The 18,939-nt window shown below is 46.4% G+C and overlaps 8 protein-coding genes across 8 annotated transcripts; 5 read left to right on the forward strand and 3 right to left on the reverse strand.

The window, feature by feature from the left end:
• Positions 1–990: 990 nt before the first annotated feature.
• CCR75_005239 (uncharacterized protein) lies at positions 991–4,972 on the reverse strand. Its single transcript, XM_067963321.1, has 4 exons — positions 4,456–4,972; positions 3,672–4,382; positions 3,153–3,596; positions 991–3,095 (listed from the first exon to the last, which is right to left on the reverse strand). Exons 1-4 carry the CDS (start codon positions 4,909–4,911, stop codon positions 2,601–2,603), a joined length of 2,106 nt encoding a protein of 701 aa, XP_067821088.1. The 5' UTR covers positions 4,912–4,972; the 3' UTR covers positions 991–2,600.
• CCR75_005240 (uncharacterized protein) lies at positions 1,011–2,489 on the forward strand (the record flags this gene model as incomplete). Its single annotated transcript, XM_067963322.1, has 1 exon — positions 1,011–2,489. The coding sequence occupies one exon, from the start codon at positions 1,011–1,013 to the stop codon at positions 2,487–2,489; it is 1,479 nt and encodes a 492-aa protein (XP_067821345.1).
• CCR75_005241 (uncharacterized protein) lies at positions 2,943–9,086 on the forward strand (the record flags this gene model as incomplete). The annotated part of the gene is made up of 4 exons (XM_067963323.1): positions 2,943–3,000; positions 5,414–5,781; positions 5,866–6,243; positions 6,432–9,086. The coding sequence occupies 4 exons, from the start codon at positions 2,943–2,945 to the stop codon at positions 9,084–9,086; spliced, it is 3,459 nt and encodes a 1,152-aa protein (XP_067821346.1).
• Positions 9,087–9,216: 130 nt separating this feature from the next.
• On the reverse strand, positions 9,217–9,927 carry CCR75_005242 (uncharacterized protein; the record flags this gene model as incomplete). The annotated part of the gene is made up of 1 exon (XM_067963324.1): positions 9,217–9,927. The coding sequence occupies one exon, from the start codon at positions 9,925–9,927 to the stop codon at positions 9,217–9,219; it is 711 nt and encodes a 236-aa protein (XP_067821343.1).
• A 2,280-nt stretch (positions 9,928–12,207) lies between these two features.
• Positions 12,208–14,673, forward strand: CCR75_005243 (uncharacterized protein; the record flags this gene model as incomplete). The annotated part of the gene is made up of 1 exon (XM_067963325.1): positions 12,208–14,673. The coding sequence occupies one exon, from the start codon at positions 12,208–12,210 to the stop codon at positions 14,671–14,673; it is 2,466 nt and encodes an 821-aa protein (XP_067821344.1).
• Positions 14,674–14,771: 98 nt separating this feature from the next.
• CCR75_005244 (uncharacterized protein) lies at positions 14,772–15,540 on the forward strand (the record flags this gene model as incomplete). Its single annotated transcript, XM_067963326.1, has 3 exons — positions 14,772–14,995; positions 15,065–15,212; positions 15,268–15,540. 3 exons carry the CDS (start codon positions 14,772–14,774, stop codon positions 15,538–15,540), a joined length of 645 nt encoding a protein of 214 aa, XP_067821341.1.
• Positions 15,541–15,923: 383 nt separating this feature from the next.
• On the forward strand, positions 15,924–18,537 carry CCR75_005245 (uncharacterized protein). The gene is made up of 2 exons (XM_067963327.1): positions 15,924–16,703; positions 16,766–18,537. Exons 1-2 carry the CDS (start codon positions 16,010–16,012, stop codon positions 16,987–16,989), a joined length of 918 nt encoding a protein of 305 aa, XP_067821342.1. The 5' UTR covers positions 15,924–16,009; the 3' UTR covers positions 16,990–18,537.
• On the reverse strand, positions 17,086–18,482 carry CCR75_005246 (uncharacterized protein; the record flags this gene model as incomplete). The annotated part of the gene is made up of 2 exons (XM_067963328.1): positions 17,086–18,381; positions 18,441–18,482. 2 exons carry the CDS (start codon positions 18,480–18,482, stop codon positions 17,086–17,088), a joined length of 1,338 nt encoding a protein of 445 aa, XP_067821340.1.
• Positions 18,538–18,939: the final 402 nt, after the last annotated feature.

An 18,939-nucleotide genomic window follows, 5' to 3' on the forward strand; every position in this document is an offset into this window, starting at 1 on the left:
TGCGTGATAACCTTCTTGAGGGCCTTGGAAGCTCCCTCCCTATTCATCTAACAAGTACACACGCAGAGATGCGGGTCGTGGGAAGGATTTCAAGTGCTACCAAGTGTAGGCGGGCACGTCGTAATGCGGCCACGCTCTACTTAGGCACACACCCTAGCACAGCGGGGAAGCAATTAAACCTGCTTCTCTTGCGTGCAGTGAGGTAGTTGTGGTGGCCATGTTGTATGGAACGTGCGTGAGCCGTCAAACGGACTACGAAGTGCTACCAGGTGCAACAGGGCATTTTCCATAAGTTCTGATCAGTACTAGTTGACTTTACACTGATTACAGTGTAGGTGAGGTACCTTGAAACTTCACGTACACAATAGTACTAAGGAAGGTTTCTAATAAAGCTACGGGTCTTTAGCTTTGAAGGTCTAAACTAAGCTTTTATAATATCAAAAAGTAAATATGTATTAATATATTTTGTTTTCTACGTTACGATCTTCCATCTACTATTGAACTTATAATATTAATATCTAACTAAGTATGACGCCTCCTTGCGTACCGCACAATCGTGTCTAGTAATGGCCAGCGGGGTTGATTTAGACTTAAACCAACCAATCAATAGAGCCAATGTCCTATTGCATCAATAATACCAAATTTGGTATTATTGTTTTTTTAATTATTTCAGTCAAAAGTAAAAAGGATAATAATTTTGTACTTCTTTATTTTTTTCCACTTATACGAGGAAATAATAATTGTTTATTCCTCTCATAGGAAATAAAATTTATGTAACGGACACCACGCTACATAAAGGGTGTGTAACATTAGGCACTAGAGCCGTTTCACATAAATTAAATTAAGACAACTCATTATCTTTGATGAAGTGATTTCGCCTCAGCAAAATCCAAGTCAAATTTCCGATCTCAAGAAGGAAAAATTGACTTGATTCTTTTAGACCAATTATTTTAAAAACGGAAACGTGACACTGTGCCACATTTTCGTTTACGGCCATTCCTTAACGCTCAATGTCGGACCTTTCTTGGTGGCAGGTGCCGTATTATACGGAGCCTGGGTGGAGGCCCAGTGTCCCATCCGTACCCTACTTTCAAGGGGCTCTGGTGTTTATGACTCTCGTGTATCTCTTTGAGACGTACTTGGATGTTCGGCAGCACCGTAAATTACACGATAAGCAATTTCCGAAGCCTCTTACTGAGGCCATCAAGGGTCTCGGAAGTTATCGTATCGCACCAAAAGACGAAAAGGATGCGGTATCCAAACAAACAGAAGCAGTAGCTGAAAAACTGAAAGAGCACACCGACGTGCCTACGACTGAGAAAACATTGCTGGCTGCGACACAAGACAAGTTTGACAAGAGTCGTGCTTACGGACTAGACCAAAGCACGTTTGGTTTTGTAAGTGGCGTGTACAAGCAGGTGGAGGCTACAGCTTTTTTGCTGCTAGGGTACTTGCCGTTTATGTGGATGATAAGTGGCAAGGCGCTCGTGGCTTTAAATCTGGACGCTACGAACGAGATTTACCGAGCACTAATGCTTTTGACGCTCACAAATATTCGTGAAACTCTTGTCGAGATCCCCTTTGGTCTATATTCGACCTTTGTGGTCGAAGCTCGTCATGGGTTTAACAAACAAACGCTGGGCTTGTTCTTTATGGACAAGATTAAGAATTTCGCTCTCTTTATTGTAATTGGATATCCCGTCACGGCTGCGTTAATTTATGTCATTCGATGGGGAGGAGCGTACTTTTACATGTATGTCTGGGCGTTCCTTTTTGTCTTCTCCGTCGTAATGATGACGCTCTATCCGGTGCTCATAATGCCACTGTTTAACAAATTCACACCACTCGACCAAAGCGAGCTCCGTACGCGTATCGAAGCGCTGGCTGCAAGTCTAAACTTCCCATTAACCAAGCTCTTTGTGACGGACGGCTCCAAGCGCTCGAGTCATAGCAATGCGTATTTTTTTGGATTTTTCAAGAGCAAGCGCATTGTGCTGTTTGATACGCTCTTGGAGCAAGCCACACATGACGAAATCGTAGCGATTTTGGGTCATGAACTTGGCCACTGGAAACTCTGGCATACTGCACAAGGCTTTGTGATCCAGCAAATGTACATTTTAGCATCGTTTTACGTCTTTGGGCTCTGTATGAACGATGCTGAGCTCTTTGCAAGTTTTGGATTTGCAGGCGATTCGGCAAAACCAATCATTATTGGTTTCTTACTCTTTTCACAGACGGTGTGGGCACCGGTGGAGCACGTGCTTTCGTTTCTCATCACGCTAAATACGCGCAAGAACGAGTTCGAAGCAGACGCCTTTGCGGTTGACCTTGGCCACGACATTCCACTCAAGTCAGGACTGACGAAATTGGCCATAGAAAACCTGTCGAACATGAATCCTGACCATCTCTATAGTGCCTATCACTACAGCCACCCGCCTCTCGTGGAGCGGCTAAATGCCATTACTGCTCGGGCCAAGAAATCGCAGTAAAAAGGTCCGTTTCTCATTAAGTCCGAAAGTTCTTTTAAGTACGTCAGCTTCATTATCGATATGTGCGTGACATCAATTTACGTACGGCACACGAATTCATAGCATGTTGCTTTATTCTGGCATCCTTGCCAAGACGACGAAACGCATTCGTGTCTGGTGCGGATTGTAGATTATATACTCGCTGTGATGCATATCTGTTCGCTCTTCAGGATGCACACATTTGCCTACGGGCCAAATCGTACCGTGGAAATCCACGAATTCTCCTGCAGTATCTGGACGACACGATCCCAAGCCATGACAGCTATAATTGCAATTTTCTTTCGCATGCCCACCAGCTCGTGTATGCACATATATCTTGGCTCTGTCGTCTGAATTCACCATCTCTTTACTCTTGCCCAAAGCCACTTCACTTAAAGCAAGCACACACTGGTTTTGGCTATTCGTTGGCCTAGTATGGCAGTACGCCTGCGCTTTCGTGACTTTGTCGGTAAAGTACAGCCCTTTGCCAAATGTTCGTCCATTCGAAGTAACTTCAGGCGGCGCAATGCGCAAACCTTCTGATAAAATGCCTAACCAATTGTCCAAGTGGCTTCCGTGCCATAGAATCTAAAAACACACACAATAAGTCCTTTTGTAATTGACTGACCGTGCAAAATTTCTTACCCGTCGATTCGAGAGATTACGAAACATGGCAAAGTGCGCCTCTTGCTCGGGTTTTTTGACTCGAAAGACTGCAAGCAATTGCAATCGCTCGTAATTTCGTCCACAGCAGTTGGAATTACGGATATAGGTCTGAATCAATGCATAATCCGGATGCGAGCTATTAACAGGGTAGAGCTCACACTTTAACAAGTGGTAACACTCGTCTAAATAGTTCCGCGAGCCACACTGACGTACGATGGGCTCGTGCATGATTCCACGCACGTTTGCGCCAACTTCCGCCATTAGCTGCACTTTTTTTCCAAGCTTCACCATTGTATCAATTACTTTCAAATGCGAGCAATGTGGAATGAACGAGTAGAATTGGTTACTGAGATTCGATACTTCATTTTGATTCATTGGACGAGTGCAAAGAGCTTGATAAATCTCCTCGAGCGTCTCATATCCCTATATAATCAACCAAAAAGACAACGCCATGAGCCTACTTTCTCGTATAAAAAGATGTGTTGGGTATCCACCTACGCGTTGAATCGTTGTCTTGGACAGACGACCAAGTGGCAGCTTCATTTGCGTCTCGTCCACCACCTCCTTCGTACCTGTTGCCATACCCGGAGGGTCAGCCTGATCAGCAATCAAGCTTAAAAAATCCTGCACCTCCACCGGTAATTCAGATACCGGTGCACACGTCAATTGATCCGTTGATTCGGCATTTACGATAGTTTCTTCACCGCTTGCATATAACCACTCGCATTGGGTATGTAACCCTCGTCGAACCCTCTTGGACGTGGCGACGGTTGTTGCTTGCGTTGTTGTCCACATTGAAGCTCGACGTCGTTTTCGACTGGAGATTTGGGCAGGAGATGGCGCTGGGGACGTTATAGCGATCTCCATATCCTGAAAAGAATTGGCATTGTGGAGTTTGCCTTGATTGTCCGCTACCGCCGATGGGAGGGACTCGGAGAATGGCGGACCATTGGAATGGTCTAATTCAATCCACGTGTAGCTACCTTCCTGGTATCTCAACGCATGGCGGTCTTCCCATTCACAATGGGTATTGGTTGCAAACACCGTGCAAAATTGCAACGTCACCTTCTCAGTGGATGAGAATGGGCCGGCAAGCGTTGTTTTGCCCGGGCAGCCGATGGAACCTGCACGGGTGTAGAGATAAAATTGCTCGTCAAACTTAAGCGCTTGTAGTGCGATAAACTCGCTGTGGTGTTGGGTGACACTTGCCTGTCAATTGGAGCATAGAATTGCATTAAAAGAGGATACGCATGGCTGGCCATATTTGCAAGTTGTCACGTACTCGTATGAGCATGGCATCATAATAGCTGCCAGCATGTTGTAAAACAGTCGATCGGTGCTGATATGCCTCTGGTAGGTAAGAATCAGGTTTAATAGGATAAACCTTCTCTTCGTTGTGGGCAGACTCGGTGTCACCACTGCGGATACCGCGTTTTGGCCCATGACTCTCGGCGACATCGTCGTCGGGCAGCTGGAGCTTGACAGCTTTGCCCATACGCCGCGATGTCACGCGTTTCTTAAGCGGTGGTGAAAGTACTGGCAACTGTGTCGTTGTGCGCTGTGACCGCGTGCTAGCTGCGACCCCCGAACGTGACGCGTACATGCTTGATAGGTTGAGGCGGCGCGGACGAGTCGGTGTCGTCGGTAATGAGTTTGGTAAGGGCGAGGAGCTCATGGCGATTGCAGCGGGCGATGCCTTGTTCGCCAAGACTCCAGAATTGCGGCGCTTTTTAGCCATGGAAGCGGTCCGTCACTTGGAGATCTGTGGCTCAGGAGGCTATAGCTGAACTGCTGCTAGCTCCCCTTCGCCGGACAAGGCGGGTCTATTATCAGACCTTCTTGGGTCGACCCGGTGTCGTTTTTATCTTCGAGTTTGTAGGAGCGTGTTATACTGGTTACCGGTTTTGCCGTGTTCTCGCTGTAAAGCGAATGAGAGCAAGTAAAGATGTGGCGCGACATCACAAGGTCCTTGCCAGTACTTCGATTGCCGTCGATGTGGATATCGGTAAACGTAATTATAAATGATGCATTTTGTGTGCAAGATCTTATGGTTTTGTGACGGAAAGTGATTGCAATCCTTTTATCAATCACTCCAAGCCAAAACAATGCTTGCTATATCTACGATTGCAACAAGCTCGGGCAGTTCAATGCTTGGACTACATGTTGAAGCAACTATTTATCTGATAATCGGCTTTTTTTCACACCCAAATTTGCGTAGTCATAAAGTCGAGGGAATTAAGGGCCAAGCTCACAAATGGCGGCCGTAGGTGCAGTAGTAGACGCTGTCTTCGGGTCGTATGACATTAAAAACGCCAAGCACTGGCGTGATGAGGACTTGTTACACCGTGAGCAGGAAATGCAGTGGCGAGAGGATTCTATTCGAAGAGAGTACGAGTGGCGGCGTGCCGATCTCCAGCGAGAACGCCGCGTGGTGAAGCTCGAGAATGAGAAACGCATCATCGATGCCCGGCATCGGCAGCTCGTGACCGTCTCACAAATGTCGGCACTGCTTGCGGGCTTCACAATGTCTACTATCATTGAGGTGCAAATTGCCGATGCCACAAGCGAACCGATATTGATCATGTACGGCACTGTGTGCTGCTTAGAGGTGAGGACGAATGTAACAAGAACTTAATGGCTATTTTTGTTAATTATGATACCGATACATATGAACTAACGTGGCGTACTGTAGTTTATAGTCATGTTAATGTGCATGTTAACGTGTATGGCACTACTCCTAGCACTAACACGATTCGTGACACACACGCTGGAGGGCGAGGTGCACGCGCTTTCGTCGTTAGAGCTAGACGTGGTTTCTCCTTTCTATGGCTGGTGGCTTAGCAAATGCGAATCCGAGTGGATTTTAGCGTATCACCTCTTCCGAAGCGGGTTGTCCTTGTTTCTTGCACAGGTGGCGCTGCTGGGCTGGACAGTCTTTGGCGAGTGGAAAGCCGCCGCCTCGTGCATGACGATACTCTGTGTGCTTGCGCTCGCGTACTTGGAGCTGCGCGTCGCCAGCCGATGGAGATATCTCGTGCGGTTTCCTGAATCCCGGACGCCTAGATCGCCCGTCAGAAGACAACCTGCCACCTCATAGACAATATAATTGCCCTTTTGACCCAATTTATGGTCACTTCCACTATAAAATGTAATTTATTGAATTGACACCAGCTCCAAGTAATTTGTTTAATTTATTTCAGTGACATTTTTTTTGCCTGTTTTGCGGCCTCGTCAATTAAAATCATGACGCTAGAAAAGTTTGTGGTGCACAAGTTTGGCGGCACTTCTGTAGGAAGCGCTGATTGTTTTGCCAAAGTTGCTGACATCGTATTAGGTACTGAGGGCTCGCGCATTGCAGTAGTTGTATCGGCCATTGGCGGCAAGCCCAAGGTCACGGATCTTCTGATCTCACTGCTCGAGCTGGCCAAGCAGCGCCACACGTCGAAGTGCAATGAAGTTTTGGCTACGTTGCGCGCGAAGCATCATATAGTAGTGAGCACATTGCTATCACCTGTGATAGGAGATTCCATTGAAAAAGATATGGAGCGCGACCTTCAGTCAATCTCGGAATTGCTACGTTCCATCTCCATTATGCAAACATACAATGAAAATGTCGTAGAATTTATCTCAGGTCATGGTGAGATCTGGTCTGCTAAGATTCTTGCAGCTGTACTAAGTCAAGCAATGGAAACACAAGGCAAGAAAGAACGCTATTGCTTTGTGGACGCCCGTGACTTTCTAATTGTGGAGCCTGACAATGAACATGGCCCAGTGGTGCAGTACGACTTATCGGAACAAAAGCTTCAGTCGATCTTACAAAGCAAAGGCGATGCGCTCACGCATGTGGTCATTACTGGCTATATCTGCAGCACAATCGACGGTGTCATGACCACGCTTAAGCGTGACGGCAGTGACTTTACAGCCTCAATTTGTGGCCGCATCTTGCACGCCCAGAGCGTGACCATCTGGACGGATGTGAGCGGCGTCTTAAGTGCGGACCCCCGACGTGTGCCAGACTCTCAAATTTTGCCAGAAATATCGTATCAAGAGGCCATGGAACTTGCGTACTTTGGAGCGAAAGTCATTCATCCAAAGACCATGGCCCCAGCGATTGTTGAGGCTATTCCCATTTACATTCGAAACACATTTCAACCGAAACACCCCGGTACGAAAATTTATGACCGCAAGAAGGTCGAGCTAAAGCGCAATATGTCGAATGGTAGTCCCACAGCTCGAAATATTGTCAGTGGATTCTCCACTGTCGATGACTTGGCTCTTTTTAATATTGAAGGCACGAGCATGGTCGGAGTGCATGGTACATCGTCGCGCTTATTTGGTGCACTGGACCGTGTCAAGGTGAACGTTGTGCTCATTGCTCAAGCCAGTTCAGAGCATTCGATCTGTTTTGCTGTACCAATACATTGTGCTGAAGTGGCCAAAGATGTCATTAACGAGACCTTTTTCAAAGAAATACACGTTGGACACATTGACAAGACCGAGTACATTGCACCGATCAGTATTATTGCCGCGGTGGGGGATCAAATGAACCAAACTCCTGGTGTTTGTGCCCGGTTTTTCAGTGCCCTTGGACGCGCGAAAATCAATGTATTGGCCATTTCACAAGGTTCATCCGAACGTAATATTTCTGCGGTAGTACACTACAAAGACTCGGCCACGGCTCTACGGGCTGTGCACTCGTCATTCTTTCTATCTGACCAGACGCTGTCGATTGGGGTCGTGGGTCTGGATTTTGAAGACCTTTCAAGCACTAGCATTGGGGTAGCGCTGCTGAAACAGTACCATCAGCAACGCGCTTACTTAAAGCAGCGCTTTAATGTGGATATTCGAGTCCGTGCCATTGGTACCCACATGACATCGCAGATGTTATTAGATGAAGATGGTGATATTACGGAAGAAGCTTTGACAGCTCGAAAGCACGAGTTCGTGCCGTTCGAGCGACATCGATTTCTAGACCACGTTTGTGCAGACCACTTGCCCCATTGGCTCATTGTTGATGTATCGAATAGCTCGCACCATGTCAAGGACCTGTACCCACAGTGGCTCGCCCGAAAAGTTCACGTCATGACAGCTAATATCAACGTCTCGTCGGTCTCGACCGCGCTCCACAAGACATTGCAGGAAATCGCAATTCAAAATGAACTCACGTATGATCCAGAAGCGACGCTAGCCATTGGTGTACCGATCTTCAATACCATTCAAAACTTTATTCAAACAGGGGACGACATTCAACGGATTGAGTACTCGGGTAGTCGTTTTTTACACGCGGTTTTTGATGCCGTGTTTGCATTGAGCGAGCCGGCGACGGCAAATTTACAAGCAATTCTTACGACTGTCATGACTGAAAACAAGAACGAATTCAGTGTGCGTGACATTGTGGACGATGTCATGGGTATTCGTTGTGCCAAGAAAGCTATTATGATTGCTCGAGAAATGGGTTACGCAATTGAAATGAAGGACGTTGACATTCAAAGTCCATGGGAGCCAAGTGCTACAATTTCTGGTAGCCAGGACGAAGTTGGCGCCTGGAGTTATGAGTTTCTATTGCAGCACTTGATCACGGCGAGCGAGCCGTTAAAGCAGCTGATTGTTAAGACAGTTGCGGATCCGAAACTGGCATTGCAATTGCGTCAGATTGCGTACATTGACGCTACAACAGGCAATATTTCTGTCCGAGTGGAGGCGTTGTCGCCTTTGCATTCGTTCGCACCGCTCAAGTGTCGACAGGGAGGCTTTGCTTTCTACACGCTACGACATTCGCGTCATCCCGTGGTGGTCACAGGCCCTATAGCAGACTGCTCGATTACAGCGGGATCTCTTTTTGGCAGTACGTTGTTTCTAGCGCGGAATTGCGGGGCACGAGCCCACACATGCGGTCCTTCGTACCAGAAATGAGCAAGTTTAGGACATCGAGAACGACCTTATACGTATCATTTTTTGATAATTTAAGTAACTTTCTCTTTAAAAGTAGCAGCAAGGTGAATTTAAATGAAATAAAGATGAAAGTTATGAACCTCGAATTAAGTTATAAACCTGACGGATTAACAAGGTATCTCCATCGACTTGCGATGCGCAAGTTGTAGTATAAGAGTCCACAAAGACACAGCACCGACACGGTTATGGCTGCGATCGTGGATCTTGAAAGCACGATCCAACAGGCCAAGCCCATGGCTACTAAGAAAAAAGACGCCCCTGATCGAAACAACTGATACGCCAGCAACCACTCCTTTTCGCACTTGATTCTCCACCAATTCGTAAAGGGAGAGATTGTGTCCATATCGTGGTCTGAAAGTCGATAAATCTCTCCATCTAGTGTGTGTGTAACAAATCTCGTGAGTGCCAACAGGAGAAGTGTGCACGTCAACGTGCATAGCAACATACACAGAAACTCGAGCGCGCCCACGGTCCCATAGACAATTATCAAGGGTTGGCTTGTGTCGCGATGTAATGATTTCATCTCTTGAAGAAACATTATGGAGAAAAATGCTAGTATAGCCGACAGCTGGGACACGCTTTGTACTTGCTGGAGACGCGCGCCAACCAGCCGCTTCTCCGACTCAAGCTTGACTAGTCGCCGTTCACGTTCCAAATCAGCGCGTCGCCACTCAGTATCTCGCTGGATTGAGTCTTCACGCCACTGCTTCTGCTGCTCACGGTGTAGCAAGTCTTCATCGCGCCACTGCTTGGCTATTTTGATGTCGTAAGAGCCAAAGACAGCTTCAACGATGCCCGACATTACACTGAATCGTACTTTAGAGGAGATGTTGGTGGTCGCCTTCAATTCAAGCAAATGTAAAGGGTCGCCACAGTGCACTTTTGTGTCTAAAATTAAATTTAATTCTCGATACGGTAGGTGGGCTGCCCATTGGACTTAATTTGCAAGATTCACCGACGCATTTATTTTATATACAAGTACGAAACAGCTGTAGCCCCACTTTATTTTTTTTAGCATTTGAAGGACATATATATGAAGCAATAGCTTTTGTCCAACAACTACTGTGAGCATGGCAGAACAAAAATTCAACAGCGAACAGTCATGTGCCGAAAGTAGAATGAGTGCTACAACGTGGCATATTACACAAGGGTACGTTTTAGCAGAATGCTTCAGTATACGTAACACTGTGCTCTAGACAAGACTCTCTCTATAATTACTCGAAGGAAGTTGGTTCTAGCCTGATAAGAACACGTGTTTATACCACAACACGTAGTCATCATCGAATATATAAATAACATAGCTTACATTCGCCAAAACTATTCAAAATGCCTCTAATTGTCATTAAAATTTGCATTTTCTGCTCAATTAAAACACCAGTGATTCTGCAAGTTATTTTTGTCGATGTGTAACAGTTATTGTTCCTTTGTATCCCTTCGCTCTTTAAAGTCGCGGTTGACCATCGCTCGAAATTTGTCTGCGCAGAGCATTACGAAGAGTGTGGAGGAGTTAGGTGAGCTTCAGTGACTGACTGCTTGAAATAGCCGTTTCTGAATTCCTCCGTTTCATGGGGCATGGATAGAGAAACATAATCTTATCTTGTTCAAATTCACCAAAGAGGTGGCCGTTTTGGAGCGGAATCCTTCATTCCTCAATAACCGTCGTTGAAATGTCAAGTACACAAGACAATAAGGCTGAACAAAATATTCAAAAGCATGTGAAAGCGTCTCTCGCTTAGATTTTGACGATCTTAGGTTACAATACATGTTCTGCGCAATCAACTACGTATCTTGCGTTACGCAAAGATTAGCCAGTGCAAGCGACCAATAAAAGAGCTTTTCAATTGTTATGTCTCTTAAATCCACAATTACGCGTTTCAGTTTTGAAAGCCTGGATAGAAACGGGTAATCTACTAAAATATATGCATACTCTATATCACGCAATTGCTAAATTCAAGCGGCTACCACGTTGAACTGCGTGGGTAGAGTACATGGTCGAGGCTAGAGCCGAGACAGCTCAAATCTCGAAAGATAATCTCGTAATCAACTTGATTGCTCCTGAACCTTTTGCAAGCGGAGACTTGCTGTGACCTCGATGTGACGAAGCGAGATCCTGAGCTTTAAGATGACATGCTAGTTTTTGATCCATTATATGAATTGTCAGACCGTGTGCTCTTGATTTCACACCATGTAGCGAGTTCTAAGACAATAAAATCGACAAAAACACATTTTAGAAATGGCAACATTTGGATATCCTTGCTCCAATCATTGAAGCAGATTGGTCGTGCAAAACTAATAATTTAGACATTCAATGCGAAGACATGGATGCTTTCGGGATGTGTAGAAATATCAGTATTGAGATGTCGTGTAAGATTGCAACCCCCGTTGCCAATTTGGCAAGGCATTCGAGAGTACGATCCCAACTTCGGCATCATCGCGTCTCCTTCGTCGTCCTCGTCAATCGCGTGCTTGTATGTTTGTGGCGGAGATGTTGATGTCAGTTAAATCTTGACGCCTTCCTCGGTGCACGACGAAATCAAACTGACCATAGCTCAACATATTCCTATCTATTTAAGATTCTCATGAAGTTTCAGCTTAAGTGAAATGATGAATATACTAATAAGCATAGAGCTTAGCATGCCGAATTTCGATGCTGAGTTCTGAACTGTTAACCTTTTCTCATATATCAAACGCCGAGTGTTTCAGTTCATGGGCGAGGCCATGTTCACAACAAAGTCTAATCTGCGACAGTGACTCTGTTCTATAAAGCGCTGGACCGCAACTTATAAGCAAAGTAAAAGCTGCGATCGTGGTTTATCTAATTAATTACCGACTCGAATTGGGCCACACTCGGGTCATCTTGCATGACACCTGTCGACAAGTCCTTTGTGGTTTCGGACATACTTGCCAGATGTATTCAAATATACTCAATTCAAGTCTATCACGATGCGTCGCGTAGGGCTTGGTTGAAGTGAAGTCCCACTTTTGCAGCATATATATTGGCAGTAACAAAAAAAAAACTGCAAGGGCGGTAGTAGTTGACCCACTTCGAAATTTGCGCACTCCGCCTTAGTCAACAAGAAGAATGCCTCACGACCGCGTTTCGCGTGCAGTGAAGCGGCTTTTGCGACCGTTTCACCGCCACGACAGTCACACGGCGGTCGATGACGTGTATTTGAAACACCAGCGTGGCTCGCTAATGTCATCGACGACAAACACATCGTCGCTTTGCTCGATATCTCCGTCGTCTTCGGATAGCAGCAACCTCGCGCGGAGTGTCTTCACGTTAAAGACTGATGGCGATGGTATTCCACACACGGTGCTTATGCCACCGACATTGTTACGACAATTACGTGCGCTCGTAGAGCAGACAAACGCATTGACATCAAGTGATCACCGAGCGAGCCACAAAAAGCCCGAACCATCGCAACCGAACTCGAGACCTTCGATTCGCTGGAGAGGCGACTTTAGCACCAAGACGCTGGACAAGCTGATCCAGATTTTCAAAGAAGAAGATCACGACGGGTTTGCCAGCACGATTGGCAGACGCTCGACAAAGCCCGTGTCTTTGGAAACCGCGGCCAAAGCCCTGCTTCAGCTATGGGGGTGCTGCATGACAATTCTAGACGTCCTTGCGGATGGAGCTGCTCCAGAACCATCTTTACGACACACGATGGCTCACTCACGAGATGTTGCCATTGCAGTTGCGACTGAAAAGAAACTTCAGCTGAAACAGGTGGCATTGACACTGCTGACTCTTGTGATTCGGCGACAAGAATTTGACGCGCTTCTCGTGGCAGTTGGTCACGGAGGCTGTGAAAGCCACAAGCCATTGGAGGACTCGAGGCATGGCAGATCTCGATTGTCGCGACGACTTTCCCGCCAATCACGACGGTCCACCGCAAGACAGAGTAACGGCCCAGCGTCTGCCATTCTGTCAAGTCAATTGAAAAAGTCAAAGCACAAAAGCGCGGTTCGAATCTGTGACTCGGTGCACCACTATCTCGAGCTGCACGAGTCGACGTTTCAGTACGCGTACGAGACGTTACATGGTCCAATCGAATCGAGCAATAGCCATACGGAATTCAATCAATACGACCAGCACCAGGAGCTTCTCGCTGCTCTTGTTGCCACGAGTTACCTCCGCGTACCACGCCTGCGAAGTCATATCCTTGATAGCTTGAGTACGATCGTGCCATTGAATCAATTGAGCCACACGCGGCCAACATCACTTTCGATTGTAAACTCTCGAGGACGCTGTCGATCTGCGTACGACGACAAGCTGCGGCTCACTCCTTTTCATTGGCATTTAAGCATGTATCCTCAATGCCAGAGCTTATTGACGACGGTCAATCGTGAAGAACGTTGGACCTCTTGTGCTCAAATGCTGCACCAGCTCATGGACAATACAGATGGCTGCATGTTTGTACTTGCACAAATCTATGAACAGCTCACTGGTCAGCAGGTGTTGGGAAACACCAATTGGAAATGTATTCCAGGTGCGGACATTCTCCAGGACGCGACTTTGGCAATTACCAAGACTTTGTATCAAACACAACTTCAGCAGTGTGAATTAAGGTGGCAAGACAGTGCTGATGACAAAGCAGACAACACTGCTTCTAGCAGTCAAAAGGTTTCTGTGCCTTCCCGCGACTCGTTGACCCTTTTTGATAACGACGTGGAAGAAAGCAACACGCCAACCGCGTGTTTTACTGCTCAAGTAATTGCCATGACGCATGAAAACTATGGTTTTCTCCACGAATACTTGATGACGATCTTGCACTTGACCAATTACATGCAGTCGCACCACGTCACATTATGTCTGCAGTATCTGGAAAGGCTAGTCGACGAATTTCCAGCTTATTTTGGCAATGAATTAGCTGCACCCGGTGTTGTAGCTTTCACGGAAACATCAAACATGCCTACTGACTCTCAGCAAGAAGAAGCGTGTCGGGACGTTGAAACGTTACGTTTCGTGTTTTCCTGTCTCTTGGACTCGGAACATTATGAGATTCTAAAGACCACCGAGATGTTTTTACTTCGAAATTTTATGAAATTCTCCATTCCATTGCAAGTCAAGATTGTCGAGTTGCTTGGAACGCACGTCAAACGGCTCTTTTTGCACTGGAATCGCGACGTTCGGTATTGCTACTACCATATTTTGCTTTACCTGACCTATCCGGGCAATCGCATGGTGTTATGTGCCAAGTCGGACGAAGCGCTGATGGGAGCTGATGCTTCGTGGCTTTTTGAAATTCCAGGACTTATTCGCACTGGCACGACTGAAAGTTGGGAGGCCTTTGACGTCCCACTGCACGAGATTGTTACGTTGTACACGCAAAGGATCAAGCGTCGACCACAGACGCCTTCGTGGGTCAGTGCTGTGCCGAGTTCCGTCGTACAACGCTCGGTCACGGAGTACAAGACCCATATGAAGACGTACTTTGCTTTTGCGCAGCAACTTTCAATGCATCAACGCGTACCGACGCCGGAGTTCTCCATCAAGGCCGTCGTCGAGAATTTCGTGTTGCCATCGACCACACTAGCGTAAAACCGGTTTTTACGGTAGTACATTATTATCATTATGCAATTATTTTTATCAGCTTCTTTTACGACATCGCTTAATTATTCGCATTTTTTGCTAAAATCATGTTTGTGCGTGCCTTCTCGACGGGTCGACGCGTGCTGTGCTCATTACAGAAGCTAAAGAATCTGCAGGGCAAAGGAATAAAATTTCCCTTGCAGCCTATTGAAGAATTCAATCGGTATTGCGCAAATGCAAATGCGAAACCACGTCGTCCTCTAGACCGTCTAGCCACTGGCTTTGTTTTCTACCATGAAACGATGCAGCAGCCCCGCGCCTTTGTCAATAGGTGCTTACATTAGACCAAGAATATATCCGATGTATGCATGCTTTGACATGGTGTTATGACATTGGAAAGGTGTCCACACGCATTGCTGGAGTTGGACTTCGACGACAGCGACTTTTTCTGCGAAGGATTTATCCACTGTAAGGCCCACGCTGCGTTCTTTGACCCGGACACAGGGATATGTTTACAAGGTCCCGTTTCGACACGAAAAGAATTAAGGGTGAGAGAAAGGTAGTGCTGTCCGCTTTGACTTAATCAGACATTGCTCTTAATAGGGTCTAGAAGAGCTTGAAGTGGAGGTCGATGAGGAGAACGTGGTATTGCTGTCCGAACGACGTAAAGCAAAAGTCAGTACGATGCCTACTTCTAACAGCCAGCAGCTGGAAGATTACAAGCGCATGAGAAAGCAAGACCTAAGCGAAGCCCTCGCGAAGCGCTCGGATACGTTAGAATTAATAGAATTGCAACATCGATTACATGAAAAGACCATGGCGCGATTAAAACAGTACGAACGGATGGAACAAGCAATGCACAAACCCAAAAAGTAGGACTTGTGTATCGATGAGTGTAGGATCCGTGTCAATAATACTAACGAGTCTAGGTAAGAAGTATTAAAAAGACACAAACACGGACATAGAACGAAACAATATAGCAGTTGCGTGATTTGAAGAGAAGGATTGAATTGTGTTTACGCATTCATCTAAGAGATGAAAAAAGGCAGGTTCTCGGCGTTGAAGTTGGTGTAATGGCGTTGTTAAGAGAAAAGACAGAGTCCATAAACTCAAAGGCTTCAAGAGACAGTACAGGCACAGGTATCTGAATTCACTGCAATAGGACGCCTGTTTAAGTCACAAATACAATTATTGCACCGTCCTGTCGCAATAGAAATGTTTCGACCACCAATTGGCTAAAGTGTGTGGTCCTACATGTGATACGATAAACCAGTCGGTCTTTCCCTTCTTCAACACGCACCGTAACCTTTCTGCTCTCTTGTCCATTTGATCAAAATCTTTTAAAATGGTCACGAGCTCTCTTGACAAGAATACTTCCCCAGGTGGTGTCGTAGCAGCACGTCTCCTAGGCTCGACGTGCTCAGGCATGTGTGAACTACTGATCTTCCACCCCGTTGACACGATCGCCAAGCGCCTTATGACAAACAAGGAGTCCATCCAGGGCCTCGTGGCCATGAATCAAGTCATTTTCCGGGACGCATACGAGCAACCCGTGCTCGCGCGGTACCGTTCATTGTTTCCTGGCCTTGGATTTGCTGCTGGCTACAAGATTTCGCAGCGTATCTACAAATTCGGTGGGCAGCCCGTCGTGAAGGATTACATGCTGAAAGACCACGCCGCGTACTTTGAACACCATTTTGGAGAGCGCAATGCGAAAACCATGATGCACGCTACAGCCGGGAGCCTCATTGGCATTGGAGAAATTGCTTTACTGCCACTCGATGTGCTCAAGATCCGCGCCCAGACAAATCCCGCGGCAATTGCAAGCAAAGGTGTGGTCCACATTATCCAAACCGAAAAATTTGCATTATACCGTGGTGCAAGCTGGACAGCTGCACGAAATGCTCCTGGATCCTTTGCTTTATTTGGTGGCTCAGCATTCACAAAGGAGTATCTGTTCCAGCTTGATGACTACAATAAAGCCTCGTTTTTTCAAAACTTTGTGGCTTCGATCTTAGGTGCTTCCTCGAGTATCCTAGGTACGTTGTATGGCGAGGAGTTGTGGTAGCTTTTGTGACGATACGGTGTTGTGTTCTTGCAGTGTCGCAACCGCTGGATGTGATTAAGACACGCATTCAATCGCGTCCATTTAATTCGCCAAAGAGCGGCATGACAGTCGTGCGTGAGTTGCTTCGAGCCGAGGGCCCTGGAGCACTATTTAAAGGTCTGATCCCGAAACTTTCGGTAGTTGGTCCAAAGCTCGTTTTTTCCTTTACAGTGGCGCAACACTTGATTGCGTACTTTGAAAATGCTTTTGCATCATGAAAGCTGCTAGACGTAAAGATGGAATCCATACATAAAAACCAAAGATAAAGATTAAGTCGTCGATGGTTTTTTTTTTTAAAAAAAAAGGTTTTGTGCTTAAAGACGAGTGGTTACTCCTGCGATATGCAGCACTGTATATACGAACAGGAATGCAATGTTGGCACTTATCGCAACGATTGACAAGAGCACGAACGCAAGCTTGCACATCCAGAGACGTCGAGGTCTTTGTGCAAACGTCTGATGAGAAAAAGAGCGTTGCAAGACCGACACCAATGACTCGTTCGTTTCTACTAAACGCCCCGTTGGATGTTCCACGCTCGATAGTTCGAGCACAAACGTCCCGATTAATCCGTAATGATCGGACAAGTGGGTGATTGGCAACGGAAGTTGCGAGTACTTTAGCCATTGCTCGCCTTGAGTACTACCACTTTTGCTGTTCGTAAGCTCGTTTGCGATACAATGGTCCACAGTCGTGCTTTTCTCCACCACATGAAGTTGAAAACGTGGGTTCTCGTCCTCACTTGGGAAGAAAAACATATAGTCAATGCACTTGCCATCCTTCTCAAGAGACAATGGATCGGACTGGTGAACAAGGGACGAATGACCATCTCCGTTAGTAATCGGGTGAAGCTCGTCCCTTAGCTTTGTTCTATCGCATTGCTTCATGAGATCGATGATCAAAAGTGCTGTTTTGCTTACACTTTTGCTAACCTCGTGCCCGTGAGTAGCACCCTTTTGCCTCGCTGCACGGACAACTCGATCCAAGTCGGTTACGAGCTGCTGGTAGACTTTGCTCTCACGACATCGCGTCGACATGGCACGTCCAGATTCATAGTCATGGACGAGATCATGTCGCGCGTCAAGATTAAAGTCGCCAGTGATAAGGATTGGCACTTGAGGATCGCTTTGAATTGTTGTTGCGATAAAACGATGCATCTCCTCGAGTTGAGTGAGACGAATAGTGTATTCGTTGCGATTGTCACCTGCTTGGGTGTGGGTTGTGAAGACGTGGAAAAAGTCCGAGACGGCTGGCGAAAGTTGTATGCGAGCGTAAAGCACGCCTTTGGCACAGATCCCGTCACTACCAGAGCCTTGTGAAAATACAAATTGGTCGCGTTTGACAATGGGGTACCGACTGAGAATGAGGAGGCCACCGTCAATTAAACGAGTATCGAAAAATCGTGGCCATATTGAGCCACAATGGTAGTGAAAGCCTATGGCTCGGGCCTCACGTATAAAGCGACTGTGCCGTAGCCCGGCCTCGAACATTTCTTGGAGTATCACGACATCGAAATTGGCCATCTTGCGAAGCAGTAGTGCCACGCGCAAGTCTTTATTGTCGCCAGCATGGAACCACTGACCGCTATGGATGCCCTCTGGACGGCAAAAGATCTAGTTCACAAGCAGTTGGATATGATGCTTTGTTCAATATTGAGCTTTTAAGCACGTACATTGAGGCTGAGCACAGCAAGACGTTCATGATTTTTTGACATTATGTGGTTTAAACGAGGAACTATCTGTTTAGAAACACTGCGACAGATCTTTTTTATCCAGATGAGGCGACCACTTTTTGTTCACTAGGTATCCGTTACATTTATATTTTTTCATACACGAGGAAAACAATAAAGAAGTATAAAATTAAGGGGATTTAGCCCCTCAATTATAAATCACCTATGCTAGGAAACAAAAGCGTTTTTGACGCGGAAAATTGACTGAGTCTGTCAGTGTTTTAGACATTAAAGTGTCTGAGTTAATAAACTTCAATGTTAAAGCATTTTTTCTGAACCCGACTCAGTAGAGAGGAGTGGAACGGAACGAATTCCGTCGAGTGGCACTCGTTGTAATAACGATTCACTGAATGCTGAAAGCATAGTTGGCCTTAGTGTAGGGAGGCACGTCGTAATGCGGCCACGCTCTACTTAGACACACACCCTAGCACAGCGAGGAAGC

The sequence above is a fragment of the Bremia lactucae genome, linkage group LG5 (genome assembly GCF_004359215.1).
Source record: "Bremia lactucae strain SF5 linkage group LG5, whole genome shotgun sequence".
Classification (NCBI taxonomy): Eukaryota; Oomycota; class Peronosporomycetes; order Peronosporales; family Peronosporaceae; genus Bremia; species Bremia lactucae.

What these genes read in the sequence shown, in the direction of transcription:
- CCR75_005245 (XM_067963327.1), top strand. Translation starts at nt 16,010, where the DNA reads ATGGTCACGAGCTCTCTTGACAAGAATACTTCCCCAGGTGGTGTCGTA. An exon ending in TGCTTCCTCGAGTATCCTAG is followed by an intron (nt 16,704 to 16,765) that starts GTACGTTGTATG and finishes GTGTTCTTGCAG; the next exon opens with TGTCGCAACCGCTGGATGTG.
- CCR75_005239 (XM_067963321.1), bottom strand. Translation starts at nt 4,911, where the DNA reads ATGGCTAAAAAGCGCCGCAATTCTGGAGTCTTGGCGAACAAGGCATCG. An exon ending in ATGATGCCATGCTCATACGA is followed by an intron (nt 4,383 to 4,455) that starts GTACGTGACAAC and finishes TCCAATTGACAG; the next exon opens with GCAAGTGTCACCCAACACCA. An exon ending in GTAATCTCTCGAATCGACGG is followed by an intron (nt 3,096 to 3,152) that starts GTAAGAAATTTT and finishes GTGTGTTTTTAG; the next exon opens with ATTCTATGGCACGGAAGCCA.